The sequence below is a fragment of the Corvus cornix genome, chromosome 1 (genome assembly GCF_000738735.6).
Source record: "Corvus cornix cornix isolate S_Up_H32 chromosome 1, ASM73873v5, whole genome shotgun sequence".
In the NCBI taxonomy this organism is placed as follows: Eukaryota; Metazoa; Chordata; class Aves; order Passeriformes; family Corvidae; genus Corvus; species Corvus cornix.
In genome coordinates this window covers 36,021,083-36,039,820 of record NC_046332.1, presented here as the reverse complement: position 1 = coordinate 36,039,820, position 18,738 = coordinate 36,021,083, and the positions used below count along the sequence as shown (strand labels likewise).

Here is an 18,738-nt window from a genome sequence, read left to right as displayed (position 1 = left end):
CCCTGGCTGTCTGGGGAGCCTGGGTTGGGCGGTGTAGCTAATAGGCAGTCTGGGTCACTCAGTGATGTCTTGCCAGGTCAGTCGTACAAAATGCAGTTCAAATATGGTCCTCAGAATCTCTCCTCCTTTTTTTGAAACAAAACAAGTGATGCCTTTTCCTTCCAACCTTTTAAGGTTCCTGGGACAAGAACTGGGTTTTGCTCTCTTTCTTCATTGGCTGATATATGGGTATACCTACCTAAATTATGCAAGATGTGTGATTGTAGTGTAAATAAGGGAGATCTAGCTAGAAATAAATCCTTCCACGTCAATTTTGATGTAGTAGTCGGGACAATTTAAAGACACAAGAAAGCAGCTAACATTGCAGCAGGAAAAGGAGTTGGTGATGCTGGAATCAGGGAGGGAGAATGATTTTGAACTGGTAAGCACACAGCTAGAGAAAAGAGAAGGAGCTTTTTAGAATGCAAAGGTAGGTTAGGAGAGAAAGCGGAGCATACACAGACTTTCTTTAAAGAAAGTAGGACTATTCTGCAGGTCCAGAGTGACTGGAGGTTCATTGCAGACCTGTGAAATGATTTGTTGAATTCCTTATTTTTCCCCATCTGCTTAAATAAGCTAAAGTCCTGCAAAAGAAAATGTTGAAAGGAAGGATGATCACTGTTTATTCACCTGCCTTGGAAAATGAAGAGTCCATTCGCCTTTCTGTAAAGGCTTTTCTATTTCCCTTAAATAAATATAAACAGCAAAGGGTTTATATATAGTTTTCAACTTTCTGGGTTTTTGCTAGTTTTCAGGGGTTTTCAGTAGCTCTGTAAATAATGGCTCTAATTAGTCTTTCAGATGACTGATCAAGAGGGAAGGAAACGATGGTGAAAAAATAGGAGAATTAACTCTGCGAGGCCTAATGGACTGAGAATCATGGAAGTTCAATCTGGTCAAAAAGCTTGTCTCTATCAGCAAAATATGTATGTTTCAGGGGAATTCCAAGGCTGATGATGTAATCATTTTGGAACCTTTTGATCATCAGCATTAACTCATCATCTTTTTTTTCCTCCCCTTTTAATCTGATGGAGGATATTTGTAGCACTGACTCTTCAAGAGGAGAGAAGTGATAGCTCCTTAACTTCAAGAACTTTGGCCATTAATAAGCCACAGGTCAAACTAAAATATCAGACATTTCATTTTTATGACATCTTGTTGCTCATCATAGTTTTATAGTCCTTAACTGGCAAGGACTTCTTCCTAAATGCCTTTTATTTTTACAAGGCACTGTGGAACTACTTATGACAGCATTTCCAAATTTACAGAGCTTGAAAACAAGTTAGATTAGTGGATCTCAAATCCTATTAAATATCACCAGCAGTTTTAAGAAAGCTGACTTCTTTTTAAATTTATTTTGTTTTAATTATTGCAAGTTGTTATTCATGACATGAAAGGTGTTCAGACCACTGTGCATTTTGCATAAATAAGCAGATTTTTTAGTTTGAAATTGGAGGACTTACAAATGTTCTTGTGGTGAAAGGTGGAACTGATATTTGTTTCTCAGTGAATGCAGAAGAGATAATTACAGAAACATGACTACAAAATATCCAAATGTAGAAGAGTGCCACTCTTGATAGACCATTTGGTAGGCAGCTTGGCTGGCTGCTGACCTGCAATTTCTGTACCTTATAACTGGTTAAGCTATTCTGTTCTCCCATTCTCTGGTTGCTTCCTCATCGCATTTCTATTTATTCTTATTAACTTCATTTCTAAAAAAATCTGTAGAACTGGTATTAAAAAAATCCTTATCCTTTAAAAGCCAATTGCCATCAGTTTAATGGTGTTCTTAATTGAGTTGATTGCATGCAATTCAACCTTTTTTTATTAGAGTTTCAGAAAATGGTCACAAGGTGCTGGGTAAACGGTGGTTGGGATAAACAAACCAGTAATGTCTCAGACTGCAGTTATATACTGCAGTGACCTCATAAGTTCATACCTGTCAAACTCTGAAGGAGCAGGGATTTGATTTTTCAAGATCCTTGGAATTCAGCAGAGTGAAATCACAGTGAAAGTGGAGTGACTTTGCTGTTATTTTCTGTAAGGTATTTTGTAAAAAGAAGGAGCAGGAAAAGACAATCACAAGACCTGACTTTTAAAGTCAAACCTTACACGACGGCAGTGTGTGACTTTTGGCATAATTTTTGAAGTGCTAAAGCAATAAGAGCTTCAGGGACGTGACAGCTTTAAAAAACAAGGCCAGTGCTCCTTGTGCCACAGTGCGTTTCTGTCTACAGAATGTGAATAATAATGTGTTTTAACTCACAGGGACCTTCTATACAAATTATTTTTCTTTTCTTTGAGAAGCCCCAGATATTAAAATATTGCAAAAATTTCCTTTGTCTCTCTTTCCCCTTCTGCAATAGGGTATCCTGGAAGAAGCAAACTTGACTGTGTAATCAGTTTGAGTGACCTTCAGACCGTATGCCCATTCTTGCTCTCATTTTTCTGACACTACTGTCAACACACCATACTGAGCACAACCCCATTCTGTTTGAGAACAAATATGGCATTAATCTAAATATTTTAAAGGGAAAATTTCTCTTGAAATGCAACCTTCTGTCCTTGTAGATTAACTGGCTTGCCATAACAGGTGTTACCACAAAGATGGTAAGGGCATTTATAACTGAGATTCCAGTGGCTGACTTGTGAATATGTTATGCTGGGAGGGGGAGGAGGAGCAAAAGATAGAATAGAGATAAGAAAAATTAGATAAAAAGCAGGGAAGAAAGGTGTGTGTATATATATATATATATATATATATATAGTACAGGTTAAATCCATGAAGATTTCAATGGCAAACTTCTTCTTTATAGTCTGCAACCTTCCTCATTTAGGAGGACAGGGCATAAGATTGTGTTATTTCAACCAGCCCCCAGTCATCACAGGTAACTAACTATGCTACATGTTTAGCTAAACATGGATGGTCTCAATGAGACTGCCTAAATTTAACTGAGGACTTCTCACTGATAAAGGACTTGGAAGGAACTGTACACTCAAAATGAAAGCCAGGATGAAGTTGAAGCACTCATCGTATTGAAAACATAACTTTGAGCATAAGATGTGACTAAACAACCCTTCTTGGTGTCTCTGAGAACTTTGTCCTGTGAGCAAACTTACGGGAGCATCAGTGAGACAGGCTGCAGTGTCACACTCAGTGGAGCAGCAAAACAAACAGTGGTATAGCTGATCTCAGAACAATGTGAACAATCCGTTAGCTAGTGCAGACTTAAACTCATGCAAATAGCATGAACAGAATGAGGAAAAGAGAAGATAATCGCCGGTTTTCAGAAGTAAACCACCTTGGCCAACACTTAGACAACACTTAGACAAAAGCATCACAGGAAAAAAGATTAAATTTTGGAAGACACCTCTCTAAAATTACCCAAGTAATGAAAAGACTGTGACTTGTTTTAGTTCTATTGATCAACTACTGATTGCAAATGAAAATAATGTAAACATGCTCTAATTATTGGTTTCATTAGTTCTCAAGTCTTTCATTTGTTGTTGTAGCGTGAATTAGAACAAGGTCTTAGGTTTCTGAAGAAATTCTCCCCCATTTGGGAAGCTATCATTGTGACTTTGTTCTTGCAAATTGAAAAGCCTTCTCTTGTAAAGCATTAATCTTCTCATATTTACTTTTGTAAGAGCACCAAAAGTACCTGTGCTGTCAGTAGCTGCCAAGGCTCTGGTCACCTCCCTCATCACCTTGCTGGATAGTCCTTAAAGGCAATAGTGTCATTTGTACTAGAGTGACTTTGGTAGTATGCACACATATGTGTAATAGGTGAACATCACAGAGCTGAAAAGTGACATGTGTACACAATGGTCCCGTGGGACAAATTAGTCCTAAAGATTTCTGCATGCCATTGCTCTTAAGAGGATTTACAGGACATGGAGGTTAAATGTGCTGGGAGAAGTTGTAGGATAGATTTGAGATGAGGTGCAATATTACCTTATAGTGTGTTTCTATGGTGTCCTGGTTTCAGCTGGAATAGAGTCAGTTTTCTTACTAATAGCTGGTATGGTGCTGTGTTTTGGATTTAGGATGAGTATAATGTTGATAACACACTGATGTTTTAGTTGCTGCCAAGTCGTCTTTATGCTAAGACAAGGACTTTTCATCTTTACATGCCCTGCCAGCAAGAAGGCTGGAAGATATAAGGTGTTGGGAGGGGATACAGCTGGAACAGCTGACCCCAACTGGTCATAAGGATATTCTACACCATATGGCATCAGTACATAAACTAAGGAAAGATCACTAAACTACCACAGCTGGTCAGGAGCCAGCGCTCAGGAACTAGCTGGGCATTGATTGGCAAGTGTGAGCTGATTGCATTGTGCATCACTTGTTTTGTATATTCTAACTATTTTTATAATGATTATCATTTCTTCCCTTGTCTGTCCTAATAAACTGTCTTTGTCTCAACCCATGAGTTTTGTTGCTTTTACTCCTCTGATTCTCTCCCCCATCCCACTGTGGGGGGAGTGAGCGAGCAGCTGTGTAGGGCTTGGTTGCTGGCTGAGGTTAAACCACGCCACATGGAAAAATGAGTAAAGTTGTATGGTGAAAAGAAAATACATCTGTCTGGGAAATTTGCCATAGTGTGGGGGGAAAAAAAAGTTGACTTTAACTAAAACAAGATCTAGTAGGAAAACTGTTCAGGCCAATTTCAGATGCCATAACTTGGCTGCTTTTGTTCCAGTGCTGGCCAGCCCTGTCACATTACTATTCAAAATATTTTCAAGATCACTGCTTGCTGAATTGAGTCCTGGAGTGAAGCCAGGTGGCCTCGATCAATGTGGAAGGGCAGCAGCACAAGAAAAAGTCATGGAGTAGGAGATAGAGATGGAATATGTCTCTCTGCCTGGGTGATATCCATCTCAGACAGAACAGTGAGGCGGGACATATCTGCACACTCACTGAGATGTGTTTTGTCTCTCCCAGAGAGTCACAGACCCTTACCAACGTCTGAGAAACCAGCTTCACTCACCTACCTGTAATGTGGTGTTGTGCAGCACTGAACTGAGTAAGAGCATGTCTCTCCACATTTTATATCACTGTCACACCTGATTACAGGCCCTCAAAAGTAAATCAGCCATGCCAGCACAAAGACAGATCCTTAATCATGGTGTCTCGCACTGTGTTCTAGACTTCAAAATCCTCAAGTCATGGAAAGAAGGCCTGTCACTGTGTTTGCCATTGTAAACTTCCTCTCATTCCTCCACCACACACACAGAAAGGCTGTTGTTCAAATGAAGGCTTTTGTAGAGGATGCCTGGAAATGCAACAGTAGCTTCAGTTGTGTGAGGAGATTACTGAGGTGGAGGTGGAAGTTAATGTGCTAGCTCTGAAACATAAGGGGATCTTTTGCATCGGTGAAAGCTTTCTGAAGCCTTTCAGTTCTTGTCCAGTGGCTTTTGAAGATGGTAATGTATCATCTTTAAGGATGATAGGGCATGTGTATGTACAGTCTACTGCCATGTACCAGAAGACTGAAAGAAAAGCAAGCTTCTTCATCTTTCTAAAAATTCAGGAAGAGATCAAGAAGTAGCCATAATGGCAAGCTTTTTCTCAAGACAGTGAGCAGGCTGTTTCCTGAAAGGTGCTCATTGGATTTAACTTTCATCTTTACAGCATTGCATTTATTGCATTTATTTTTGTTGGCCACATCTGGTCTTTGTTCTAATTAGGTACAGGAAGGTTAAGTTACATTTTGAAGACGTGGTAAGAATTTTGCAGGTATGAATTATTTTTTTCAGAATTGAATCTGAAGAGGTGTAGAAATAAAGGAACAAAGATAAGCCCTTCTTTCTTCACTGGCAGATCCTGGTCTCTTATCCAAGATGTTTGCAATACGTCTTAGCCAGCTGAGGAAAGACTAGAGGTGTGAGACAGCTGACCTCTTTCTGAATTTACTGTGCTTTTTTCAAGGTCTTACAACTTTATGAAGCATGGTTTTGGGTGGGTTTCTTTCCACTTTAGAGGCTACATAGCAGAACTGTATCCAAATTAATGGAGTTTAGTTATGATGACATAGCATTACATAAAACTAAATGTTTTTCTGTCCTGTAATTTCCTTATCCATAAACTTGTTGTTAGAGGATATTTTAATATACATAAGAATCTAAGAGGAGGAGGACTACTCTTACCCTCAGGTTCAGTTGCCAGAATGAAAAACTTTCATGGAAGAGAGTTAGTTTAGAGAAATCCATGGTACAGCTGCCACACACAACACAGGCTACAAAACTTTGGTGTAGCAAAAGAAGGATAATAACTGTAGCTGAAGACTTTCAGCCACAGTTATAAGGTATTGAAGGAAGGGTAGGAGATGGAAAGGGCATCACCTGTGTCCTAAATTCTGTGCCAGTGTAGAACAGATTAAGCTTGCAGATGATGGAAGGAAAGAAGGAAACAGAGCATGTCCCATGCTGTGGAGAGCTACAGGATGTACTAAAGGAATTTGGTCTGGGTGGGAAATCCTATTCTATCCCTGAATCTGGGTATTATGTGAATTTTGAGGAGGTTTCCGTCTTTCACTACTGAGAAATCAGGCCTGATAGAAGCTCCTACAGATCCTACTTGACTTACTGCATCCAACTACCTCTAGAGAAAGGCATAAGAGAAAGGCAGCTATGCAAAGCACAACCATCCCTTCATTTGGTGGTCAGTGAAATTAAGTTACAAAAGCTTTACCTCCTGCAGATAATCCTATCATGCAATTTTTAAAATAGATGACAATAGATGACAGTGACAAAAAAGCAGTCCAGTCTTCCAACCATCCTTGCAAACATCAAGTCAGTTACCAAAGGATTTGTACTGCAGTTTAATTTAGATGAATTAATTAATCTATGTTTGTTTAGACTACTGTGATCCTTGAATTCTTAGGGGCTCCTCCTTTCTGTTTAGGTTACACTGTTCAAGGCAGGGAGTGTTTATGGCTGTCTCTGCATGATACCCAGAAGACCTCTGTGCGGACCTCAGAAACTTATAGACACTACTAGAATTCAGTATTGGATGAAAAAAAAGACATTTTAAAATATTAAAAGTTTTTTACAGGAAACAGTGATTTTTAGGCCCTATATGCTTAGCTTTGTCCTCTGCTAAATATTGCTGGAGAAGAGAATTCACTGATATTACTGCTTGCTAACTTGTGGCCTGAATTTATAATGCAGAGTCACAGTCTGGGTTTGTTTTTTTTCTTTTTTTCTTTTTTTTTTTTTTCTTTGTCCTGACAGAAAGATTTCGGGATTTACTGCTTCTACATTCTAATCAAGATACAGAGATTCTGCCCATCTTTCAGCAGAGGCGCTATCCCAAGTAAGTAAGATTGTCTTCTTGGGAGAAATAAAATCTTTATCTATTTGCAGCAAGGGAGAGTAAAGCATTTATAGCCCTGTAAATGCTTTTGGTGCGAAGTCCTTAGGCAGAGCTGTCAGGGAGCCACACTTGCACTGATCTCTGCAGTCTTTGGAGTGGTGTTGGGGAGAAGCAGACACGTTTTGCAAGCACGCCCAGCTGTCAGTGGGGGAGGTGGTGGTGGTGGAGCACAGATGTTGAGTTGCCTTGATCAGTGTTTGATGGAGCTTTGTTTCACTGTTGACACAGGTAGATGTTTAGTCAGGCTAATCCCCATTCTTGTCTTCTGGGATTCCATCATTTATGGTGACAGATTCCCTTGAATTTTCACAGGCTTTCCTGTGAAAGCCTGCAAACACTAGGAAACATTTTTTTTCCTGCCTTTTTTAGGGGTATATGTTTGCCTATATCCCTAAAGGGATCAAAAGAGTAGTATTGAGTGTTTAGGAGATCTTGAATGTATTGTGTACCCTGGTCCATACCTCTTCTTTTTCCAAGTGACATACCTGAGTGAAACAATAAAAGCTCTTTGCTATATATTGACTAGAAGAAACAGTGACTTTCATCTAAGTCTTGAACAGAGGCAGTGAAGGGGAAAGAAGAGGAAATAGTCCTCACATTAACCCTGACCAGAATGAGCAATGAAGGAATGCTAGTGCAGGGTGGACAGAGGGAGGAGAAGGAAGAAAGGATGTATGAAGACAGTCCCCCAATGATGATGGAAACAAGCAAAGTTATTTATTTTAGTTACTATTCTTAGGAGGTTTCTGAAATAGGTAAGAAGCCAGTGGAGCTAGGTGTTAAATCTCTTAAAATCTGATAATAAAATTTAGTTTTAAGAGCAGACAATTAGAGAGGCTGAGTGCTGAAAGCCTGTCACCTCCTCACTGTGAATACTTGAAAATAAAAGCACTCAAGGATGAAATCCTGATTCTGAAAATGGTGAAGTTTTGCTTTGACTTCAAGGGTGACACAGTTTTATCCCCCTAAATTTCTTGTTTGTATTGTCCATTGTCACTGTATTAGTGGAATACTGTGGAGGTACAATATATGAAATAGTGCAAGGCACCTTTTGCAGATGGATTGGTCTGCTTGTTTCAATAGAACTTCCATGAATTATTACTTTTCTCCTCATCCTTTGGAACCCTGGCAGTACTATGCTTTGCTTGGCTTAGATTATTTCATTTTTGATATGGACGCTGTCAGACTGGTCTGAGAAACCAGTTCATTGTCCTTCCTCAAAGAACAGACTTATCTCTATATAAATCATTCCTAAGATGTTTGACTTTCCATTTCATTACATTCAATTTATTGCTAGCATTCTTGGCAAAAAGTCTACTAACAATTTTACGCAATGTCAGATTCATGGGCGAATGGGTTGTCTGTTGTCTTCTGACAGTGGATGTGTTCAGCTCTTCAAAGACCATAGAGCAAATAGCTTGTATGGAGTTCTGCTGCTGTTTGAAGTTATAGCGGCCTTGCACCACGGAAAGGACATACGCTTTCAGCCACATTACTTGGCAAGATTGACTGATTCCTCTAACATACAAAAATCAGCCAAATTTTGGCACCTAACCAAAAAGAAGTTGTCATATGTTCTTGAAACCAATAGATTCTTGTTTATAGGATCATTAATTGGTGCAAATTTGCTTGCTTGTTACAGAAATTTATCGTATATTACAGCTTATTTAGAAACTGATTGAACACTATTGACATGTCCGAATTTCCCCAGGGGTTGTCTTTGAGCAAAGTGCTTGTGTTCAGCAAAGAAGAAAACCTGTTCATAATATATTTTGTCTTATTCCCATGTCATTTTTTCACCTTTCCTATTCTCATTTTCACTGAAGAGTCAGCAGAAATTAAGGTAATGAAGAGACAGATCTCATAAATCAGTGTCCCTTCACTGACTTCAGCTGAGCAGTGGCTAGTTGTACTACATAAGGATCTGAGCAGGAAGGTCATCTTAATGAGATGTTGTCATAGGGCACAAACTGGAGCATGTAATGATTAAAGAAATCCTAAGAATATTGAAGGTTAAAAATAGAAGAGAATTTTTAGTAATGACTTAGCTGAATAGCTTGACTAAGCAGGGCTTAGTAGGTAGAATGGATAAAATTTTTCCCATATTTAGAGAAATCTGTCCAAAGGAAGGAGATTGGATAGGAGGATGTTCAGCACTACTCAGGATATTCAGAATCATTGCAATAAATATTAAAGGCTAAATGGGCAAACTATAATCCATCAACTTTTAGAAGAAATAGAAACCTTGGTGTTCTTGCCTGAATTATATTCTTGTACATTTATTACATTAAGACCTGAACTCTTTCCCAGGGAATAGCAGGATAATTTTGGCTGCATGTTGTTCTCAGAGAAGATGTCCGTGCACTGGAACGGCTGGAAGAAGTTTTCTAGAATATGCATGGGCATTTTCCTGGATTTTCTGGGGTAAATGTGCCAAAGAAACATGCTTTGTCCTCCTAGTTGATGGAGAAATGTGGGATCTTTTTATTGTCCTTGTGTTTGCCGGAGTTTATTCTGATCACCTTGACAAGCACAGGAGACTTAGAGGGGCCTGAGCTTACAAAGATCAAGCGTTATAAAGCCACACAGCACATCACCTTGACTTCTTAACGTACCACTGTGTTCCCACAAGTCTCACGGCATCATGAGCACCAGTTCTCACCATGGCCCATGGGCTAGGATGCAGTGCTCTGCCAGCACATGGGTGCAGCACCCACCCAGTCAGCCCAGCCTGCAGCGTTTGTCCTCTCACTTTTCTTCACAGGGCTGAAGAGCAGAAGGAGCTTGGCTCTATCTTATGCTTCAGTCCCATGCCTAGAGTGGAGTTTTTAATGGAGCACACTGCACTGCATGTAGTTCAGGTTATAGAACTAGCAAGAGCAGTCTAATTCAGGCAAGTCTTTTTGATACCTCAAGTGACTGATGTGGTTCAGAAATCAGATGTTACTAAACCTCCCTTAGCAACCCCATCCAGAAACTGACCTGTCCACAAAGAGAAATATTTTGAGGGGAAAACCTGTCTCCTTGCTGACATGAGGCCATTACCATGTCCACAACGATTTGCATTCCTGAAACTAAGAATAAACCTGCAGCTGTGGGCAACCAAATGGGTTGGGGTGCATGCCGAGAGTAGCTGCCCAGGAAAACCCTCTGCACGCAAAACACATGACAGACTTATCTGCAGCTTGGTCCTGCTCTCCCTCACTCCACAAGCATGGTGAAGTCACTGAGGGGAGTTATGCCAACACAATCAGGTCTATCAGCAAACCAAACTTTTTTGCAATGATCTTATCCCAACTCCTTATTTTTACAATGGGCATTAGGGCTGCTGTATCTCATAAAAAGCCATTTAGGGTTTCACATTTAGCACATTTCTACAGGAGCTTTTCTCATGTTGGTATCAAGATCATGCTTTCCTTGGTTGCCCACTTTGTTGATGACATTCCTACATGTTTTTTTCACAGTTTCACTCGTAAAATTCAAGAACTGGTAGAGTGCAGCAAAGGCTACACAGGATTGCTCCTGAAGAAGGCACTGTGCTCATTAATTTGGCTGTGGAGTCCAGCATGTGATCGGGTGGCTGGTGGTAGCAGGGGCTTAGGTTTCTCCATCCCCTCTCTGTGGTCTTTCCCTGCTGACTCCACTCTGCTCCTGACTGCCTGTGCTGTATGCACAAGGGAAGGATATGCTATTGCCTTGAAGTGCTGGGGAGAAGTGCCTCTTGTAGCTGGGCTTGATAGTGTCAAAAGGATTAAACAAACCCAAAAGAACAGAACGATAAGGGAAGTGATAAAAGAAGTGTGAGAGTGAGAAATTAGGTTGATGGGTGAATGAGGCAGGAGAGAGGCTGACACGGCACGAAACAGCACTTGAGAGGGATGTGCCAGAAATGCTACTGGCATTACAGGTTTTTAGCAGTTTTCTTCTGTCTACAAGTGACTTAACAGTTCAGCTGTACTTTACATTTTCAAGTTATTGCTGAAATCCTCACATAAATATGTGGAGTTTTTGAGCGGGATTATTTGCTTCTTTTTTTTCCCCTTCAGAAATATTTGAGTCTTCACTCTTCTGTGGGTTTGGTAGAAAACTTTTTGGATGATTCACAGATTTTAAGAACAGAAGGAGCGGTTATGTTCTAGCTAATTTGAGTCCCTTCTTAACATAAGCTATAGAGCATTACTGATAATCCCTGCAGCAAGTTTCTCGTTCAGACAGAGCAGGAATTTAGAATCAAATTGAGATGTTAAAAACTGGAAAACTCACCAGCCTTGGGTCAGCTTGTTTCAGTTGTCAATTACTTCACCCGTGATAATTTTTTTAACTTCAATGTCCAGTTTCTTCCATCTCACTGTACCATTTTCTGCTGAACAAGAAAGTCCTGTACTATCTGAAGTGACACCTCCATACAAAAGGTTGGAGGTCAGTGTAAAACTTGCCCTTCTCTTGAACAAAATAATGAATAATTTCTTGCAGGGTAGGGCTTGCTAAAAAGGTCTCTTTCTCAAAAATTTTAAAACCTTCCTGAAGCTTTTCCATTTGTTATTTAAATAAAACAAAACAAAACAAAAAAGGCAGAAATGAAGAAAAACAAAGAAAATATTTTGGTAATGTGCACATAGAGAAATAAAAGCACTTCTTTGTAGTCAAACAGGGAGACAATCTAAACTGATAAATTTGACTTTATAAAAAATAAATCTTATTTTTATTTATTTATTTATTCCACTTTAATAAGTGGAAAGACAAAGAATTTTGGCGAAAAAAATGAACTTAGAACCCAGCAGGTATAATGAAAGAATATTCCAAATACATTTACTTTCCATCAGTCATAAAGTTACAAACCATTCTTTGGCATGTATTCGTAGTAAATTAAGGTAGTCTTCTTGTATATGCACAAAAATGCTGGTAATTTTCACGTCACAAAAAATCCCAGAAAATACAGGATCCTGAGATATATATATATGTGTATCTTCAAATAGATATTTATGAAGGTCATCTTTGAAAAGCTGATGCTAAATGGTGTTACTCAATTCTCATCATGGAGAAGTCTAGACAAATAGGTGACAGAAAATTAGTGCCCTCCCTAAACCATTGTGTATTCTGGTTCCCAATTGCTATTCATTTTAATGATAATGGATCTGTAATGGATCTGTGGCAATTTCCTACAGCTTGAGATCTGAGCCAAGAAACAGATAAAATTTCATAAATAATACCTCAGGAATAAAACTTGTGTCTTATTTGCAGCTGTCTTGAGAACATTTTTCTTTTTAGCAGAAAATAATTTGTGTCTAACTGAAGAAAGTAGTGAGTTGTGGCTTCTGGAAGTAATGATGCTCAGTCAGTGCATCCAGTGAGATTCCCTTGAATCACAGATTGAAGCATGCACAAGAGCAGTTAGCAGGATCATGGCCTAGAAACCCAATTCAGTTTGCATTAGAAACAAAGGCAACATCTTCCCTGATGTTCAGCAAGGGGAAAAATTGTGACCTGTGTGTTCGTCGCTGAGTCTTCATTGCAAAGGCAAAGAGATTTTTAATTTTAAAACGACGTGGAGAACTTCTAAGGAGTGATTTTTTTAAAAGGCTTCCTGTGAAGTGCTTTACAAAAGATGTCCTCTTGTTACAGAGGAAAAACTGAGGCATGGGGCTCTGATGTGAGTTACCAGCATCATCCAGGAACAATTCTCCTTGGGCTGAGACCAGAAATAGAAATCAGGTCTTCCACAGTCCTTTCAGTTGTGTGCAGCTCTCTCATCTGAAATAACATCTATCCTGTTTTCCACTGCAAAAACACGTGGCCTGCCCATATTGCTGAAATCAGATGGGAAAGTGCCAAGTAAAGGAGCCTTTCAGAAGTGCCCACACAAACACTTTAAATGCTTTGTGTAGCATGGTACATGAAGCATGAAAATTACTGGTTTTGAAATGCTCCAAGATTTATTTCAAAATTCAGGCTAGAAGCAAACTGTCTCATCATCAGTCTGAGTCCTCAGAAACCTGAGTTTCAGAGAATTTTGATGACTTGATTAAAAAAGAGACCTGCTTAAGGAATCTGGAATGACCTTTAAAAGAAATTCAAACTGTTTATAGAGAAGAATGTTTGTAGGGGATTGTGGATTTGTATCTTTTTTTCATTCTCCTTTCTTTTTTAAATTTTTTTTTTTAATGTGACTTTTTGCAGTGATAACACCTTGTTCTGTAGAGTTTACAAACCAGTGCAAGGCTGAGCTCCAATACAATAAAACTCCAATTCTAAGTAAAGTGCATTTTTCTGTCATTAAGGGTTTTTACCAAATGGAAGGAACAACAGTAGCAATGGGGTAGCTGGTAGCTGCTCATTAAAAAGAGCAATCATGTTATAGGAGTAAAAATGCAAGGATTGGATCTAAATTTTGTTGAAACCATAATGAAAACAGGAAGAAAGAGGACAGGAATTCATACTGTGCATTACATCTTCGAGGTTGGATTCTACAAAGAGCTCATATGGACACATGCAGATAATATCAAACTGGACTAAGTCAGTATCTTGAAATATTAGGACTACATATTAAACTAATATATGGGTCATAAATTCCTTGAGACATAGGCTATATTTGTTTAGAGTACCAGTACAGTACTCCACTAACTTGCAAAATAAAGACATTTTTGTTCTCTTTCCAAAAGCCTCAAGTTCATGTAACAACAGCACAGAGTGAACCAGTCCCCTTAAAGTCACGGGGAATTTTGCTGTTAATTTCAATGGGGCTCAGACCTGATATCTAAGGCACAAGTACAAATCTTTCTAGGTAGAAAGATGTGGTGGAAACAAAACAAAGGTAAGAGATTTGTGCAGCAACATACATGCAAAATTGAAGCTCCATGTGTATACATATTCTCTTTTAAGTACCAAGCATTCTAGAATGCTACTTGAATTTGTCTGCTTATCATAGCATAGTTGTGGCTTATTAGCAGGCATGAACTGTTTTATGCAAAACATTGTGATAATCCCAGTTGAACATGGGAAATGGCTGACTGAGAATAAAAGATGATTAAACCTTTCACAAATTTTGGGAGATGAAATCATTGCTTTGTTCAAAGCGAATGGGGTAAGACATATTATTAGAGCTGTTTTTTGTTTGGCTATCTGGGAGTATGAGCATGGTTCTTGATAAAGCTTTCCAATTTGATTGATACATACCTGTCTACTACTGAGCAGCATCATGAGACTGTGGGGAATTATCTGCCACCAGATGTCTTGAGGGATGTTTCTTTAAAACAACTCAAACAGAAGTTGTAGTAGTTAGATGCTGAAATTATTAGTGAGGGTCTTTGATTCATTATGTAAGAGAGTTAAAATGATCCCTTCCACCCTTATATCCAATTTTATCATAGTTTTAAAAATAATGGCTTATATTAGCTTAAGAAAAGTAGTTTCACAATTACCATAGTTACAGAAATCCAAGCACCAGGCTCTGGAAAAGAAGAGAAACAACTGCTAAGGAGTTTTGGTTGTTGACAGTAGTAATTTCCTGCTGGATGCAGTCCTGTGCAACCTACTCCAGGTGAACCTGTGTGAGCAGGGGTGGTTGGACTAGATGACCTCCAGAGGTCCCTTCCAACTCCAACCATTCTGTTATTCTGTGGTCCCATGTGACTCTGTGGATAAAAGTTCATTCACTCCTATACGCCTACCTGCATATTAGTAATTTTATTTTTGGCCCCATTTGGTGAGGGACCCCAGAGGCTGTTTTCTTTCATAGAAACTGTTAAAGGAGGCAGCATCTTTGATTGGTGTTTTGTTAGTAAGTCATGGTGAAAAAGGGAGAAAAGAAAGATTCCAGTTATAATAAAGGGCAAAATGGACAATGTTATGTCCCTAAACATTTGAAGGAAAAAAAAAAACCTGCCTGCCATGTCATCCTTTGTGTTTCATTTAAGACATAAGCCATAAATGTACTTCCTGGTCTTTAACAATGGTAGAAATTTATCAACACTCATTGCAGTTTTGGCTATTTGCCAAATAGAAGGTTTGAAGATGCAGATAAACTGTCAGATAAGCATTTCATGTGTACCACAAGTTTCTCTTCATGCTTTAATACTGCAAAGGAGAGGGAAGCACAGCCATTCAAGACAAAGGAGACTGTTACAGTGTTCTAGTTTTGCATAAAATAGGGAAGTATGGTTTGTTCTTTTCAGGACATGAGCCTGCATTTCAATTTTAGCAACCTTTTGGTGCGTGGCACTGGTGGAGTGGTTCAGTTCCGAGTGCCAGGCTCTTTAACGTGTATGTGAGGGAGACACTTCACATTTCTTTTTCATGAAACATGTTGGCCTTTAAACTCTTGGTGATAATCAGGGGCAGCAACAGGCCCATGTTGATCTAACAGCCACTCCGTGTGTCTTCAGAGAAATATATAGGAGATCTGGGCTGTGGAATGCCAAGAAGACCACCCTGAACTGAGCATCCCCAGATAAACACTTACATCACCCCCATAGCATGGAGGAAGCTGTCTTAGCATCTGGGCTAGAGCTTAGCTCAGACCTATGAAGTGGTAAAAATTGGCAGTGGTGGAAAAGCTGTCTCATCCTATAGTATGTTACTGTAGATGTTAATTATCCTCAGTTGTGAGGACAGGAGTTGGCTGCTAGTTGATAGTGCCCAGTGGGCCAAGCCTGGCCCCAAGGAAACTTCTTCTACGACCTTGTCAAGTGGTTTGCAAGAATCAAAGTGCAAGTGCTTTTGAATGGCCAGACAGCTAGCAGCTGGAAAACATTGTTAGCAGCTGCAGGACTGCAACAGCCCATGATATTAGCTGCCAAATCCTTTCTGATTGTTGCCTAATCAGCTGGCTGAGGCTGTTCACAAACAGAATTGGAGACTAAAGTAGATAAGTCCAAACACAAAAGCAGTTTAAATAGAAGACGTATACTGATTTGTTGGATGGTGAAGATAAATTTGGTGATAGTCAAAGTTTCTGGTTGTTGTTTTTTAACAGAAGAATCTTGTGGGTTACAGGTTTGCAGAAGATTATTAGTCTAAGCACGTGCATCTAAAGTGAGGCAACTTGGGTGTCAAGTGAGGTGATTAGCGATGCGTTTCTGTCGTATCAAGAACGTGGTGACATTTTTTCTTCCCTTAAAGCAATGAGAGAAGGTGTCTTATAGGCAACAACCAGAAAGAAAAGATACGAAAATCACTTGCTTTAGAGCCTAATAACTTTCATATAACACTTTGCTTTATGACTTAATTATCCATTGCTGTCAAGGTATCTTTATAAAACAAGGTTTAAACTAAATTTGTGTGGGGTTGAAAGTCATGTAGAATCAAGCTCTCATTTAAAACCAAACACTTAAAATTTTCTCATTCCTCTGGGAGCTTGTATAAGGCAAAATTGCTGCCTACTCGAAAAACCCACACAGCAGCAGGGTCAGTCCTCTTACCCCAAGTCCGCTTGACCAGTATGGAAATTATAACCTTTACTACAACCTCCAGAGTTACCAGTGCAAGTGATCGCTGTATCCTCTCTGGTTTCAAAAAATACTCAAAAATGTCTTATGAAAGTAAAATGCCTGGAGTTTCCAAGGTCTTGTTTTCCCCTGCATGGTGCATCATGATGTTACCTAAGGATATTAGAGCTTTGTATTTCCATTTACTGTATACTATGTCTTCAAACTTAAAATAGGTTTTCTAGGTACATTAGTGTTGGTGATTTCTAATATTCTTAAGGTTTAATTACTTCCTCTTTTACACAAATTACCTTAACAGATTGAATATTTTTATTATATTGAATCAATTCTGAAAGTCTTACAGTCGATTAAATTATTCTTTTATTTTCATGGATAACTGAAGTTTCCTAAACAGTATGTGAAATGCAGGCATGCATTTCCAGTGATTTCTCCAAAATAGAGGTATTTGCATCCCTTCTCAAAAGACTTTTGAAAGCTATTTGTACTTTATTTTTTTGTGCCTTACTTCTTACGTTGTTAGGAACAACACAGGAGTGGAAGTGGCTGTTGACAATTTCTCCACCACATGGTACTCTTTTACCAGAGCAAGCAAAGAAATGGTGGCAGAACTGAGCCATCCATTTCCTTGTACTTCAGCTTGGATAAGGTAAATCATGTAGATGTAATGTTATCTTGTGAAGGGGTCCCAAACCTGATGTTCTGGCCATTTGGGCACTGTGAAGATGAAACTCTGTGATCTTAATAATACACCGAGAGTATCTCCTGCCACTGCAGTTTTCAAGGGAAACATCTCTAGGATTTCAGCTCGTCACTCCATGAGTAAGAGTTTGAAGCGCGTTGGAGAGATCCCACTCACTTTGCTCAATTCTAGGAAACTGGCACTTCACTCAGTTTGGTGTAAGGTAAAATCTGGAGTTGTGAACTGAACTCAGGCTTTCCATAATTTTTTTAGTATAAGTTGCAAGAAATACTAGAAAGTACCAAAATCTATTTATTAGGATGATGCACTGAGCAATTCAGTGTCTGTGGCAGTGTCACTGAGTGGGAAGGGCAGGGGCTGCTGTCCTCAATGATCGCACCTGGTCTGTAACCACAACCACTGTAATAGTCATTGGTTACATATTCCAATTATGCCAGAGTGAAGTGCTGTGCTGCTTTCCATCCAGAAAGAGCAGACTTTCTGTGAAGGGCAGTTGTTATGTGCCAGCCTCTCTGTCAGCCCTGTTTTGTTTCAAGGAGACATGAAATTCTGCTTCAACTCACATATGTCAGACATGATGCTGAACTGAAGCAAAAGGGAAAAACTCTAAAATAAGTTTGTTTTCTGAAAAAGAAGGAAGGAAGGGAGGAAGGGAGGGAGGGAGGGAGGGAAGAAGATGTAACTTTCTATTTTGTGCACAATCCATACATTACATGGAGAAAGATTCCTTAATTCAAAAGAGCAGGTTTACCTTGCGGGATCAGCAGAGCGAAATCTAATGAGCTTGTTCAGTGGCACAGGCTGTAATGAAAGCCTTTGGGCACTGCTCTTCTGTGACAGGCGAGCGATGTTGGTATAGATGAACAACCTGATCTCCTTCTGTTTTCTGCTAGGGAGGAGGTTTGAAGGAATGTCTTGTTCATTCGTTGTGAATTGCTGTGTCCTGAGGAGCAAACAGGCTGAGTTCAGCATCTCCAAGTCTTCTTTCACACATGGTTCCATTAACACTTGAACATCTTAATTCCAAGCTTTGAGTGCAGCATAAGGGTTGTCCCTGGAGCTCAGCGCCCACTTCCCTCTTTTCAGGGTGAGCACAAGCTGAGATGGGGAATGTTCCTGGCTTTCACTGCTCCATCTGTATTAGTGCTTTGCTCTTAGTGAGAGCATATTTAGTG

General features: G+C 39.4%; 1 protein-coding gene across 2 annotated transcripts in view; it reads left to right on the top strand.

The window, feature by feature from the left end:
* NOX4 (NADPH oxidase 4) overlaps nt 1-18,738 on the top strand; it is a 113,586-nt gene that overhangs the window by 58,852 nt on the left and 35,996 nt on the right. For both annotated transcript variants that reach the window (XM_039563028.1, XM_019286792.3), the window contains one exon: nt 7,279-7,360. In XM_039563028.1, coding sequence (XP_039418962.1) covers nt 7,279-7,360 — 82 coding nt within the window. The remainder of the gene's footprint in view (nt 1-7,278; nt 7,361-18,738) is intronic.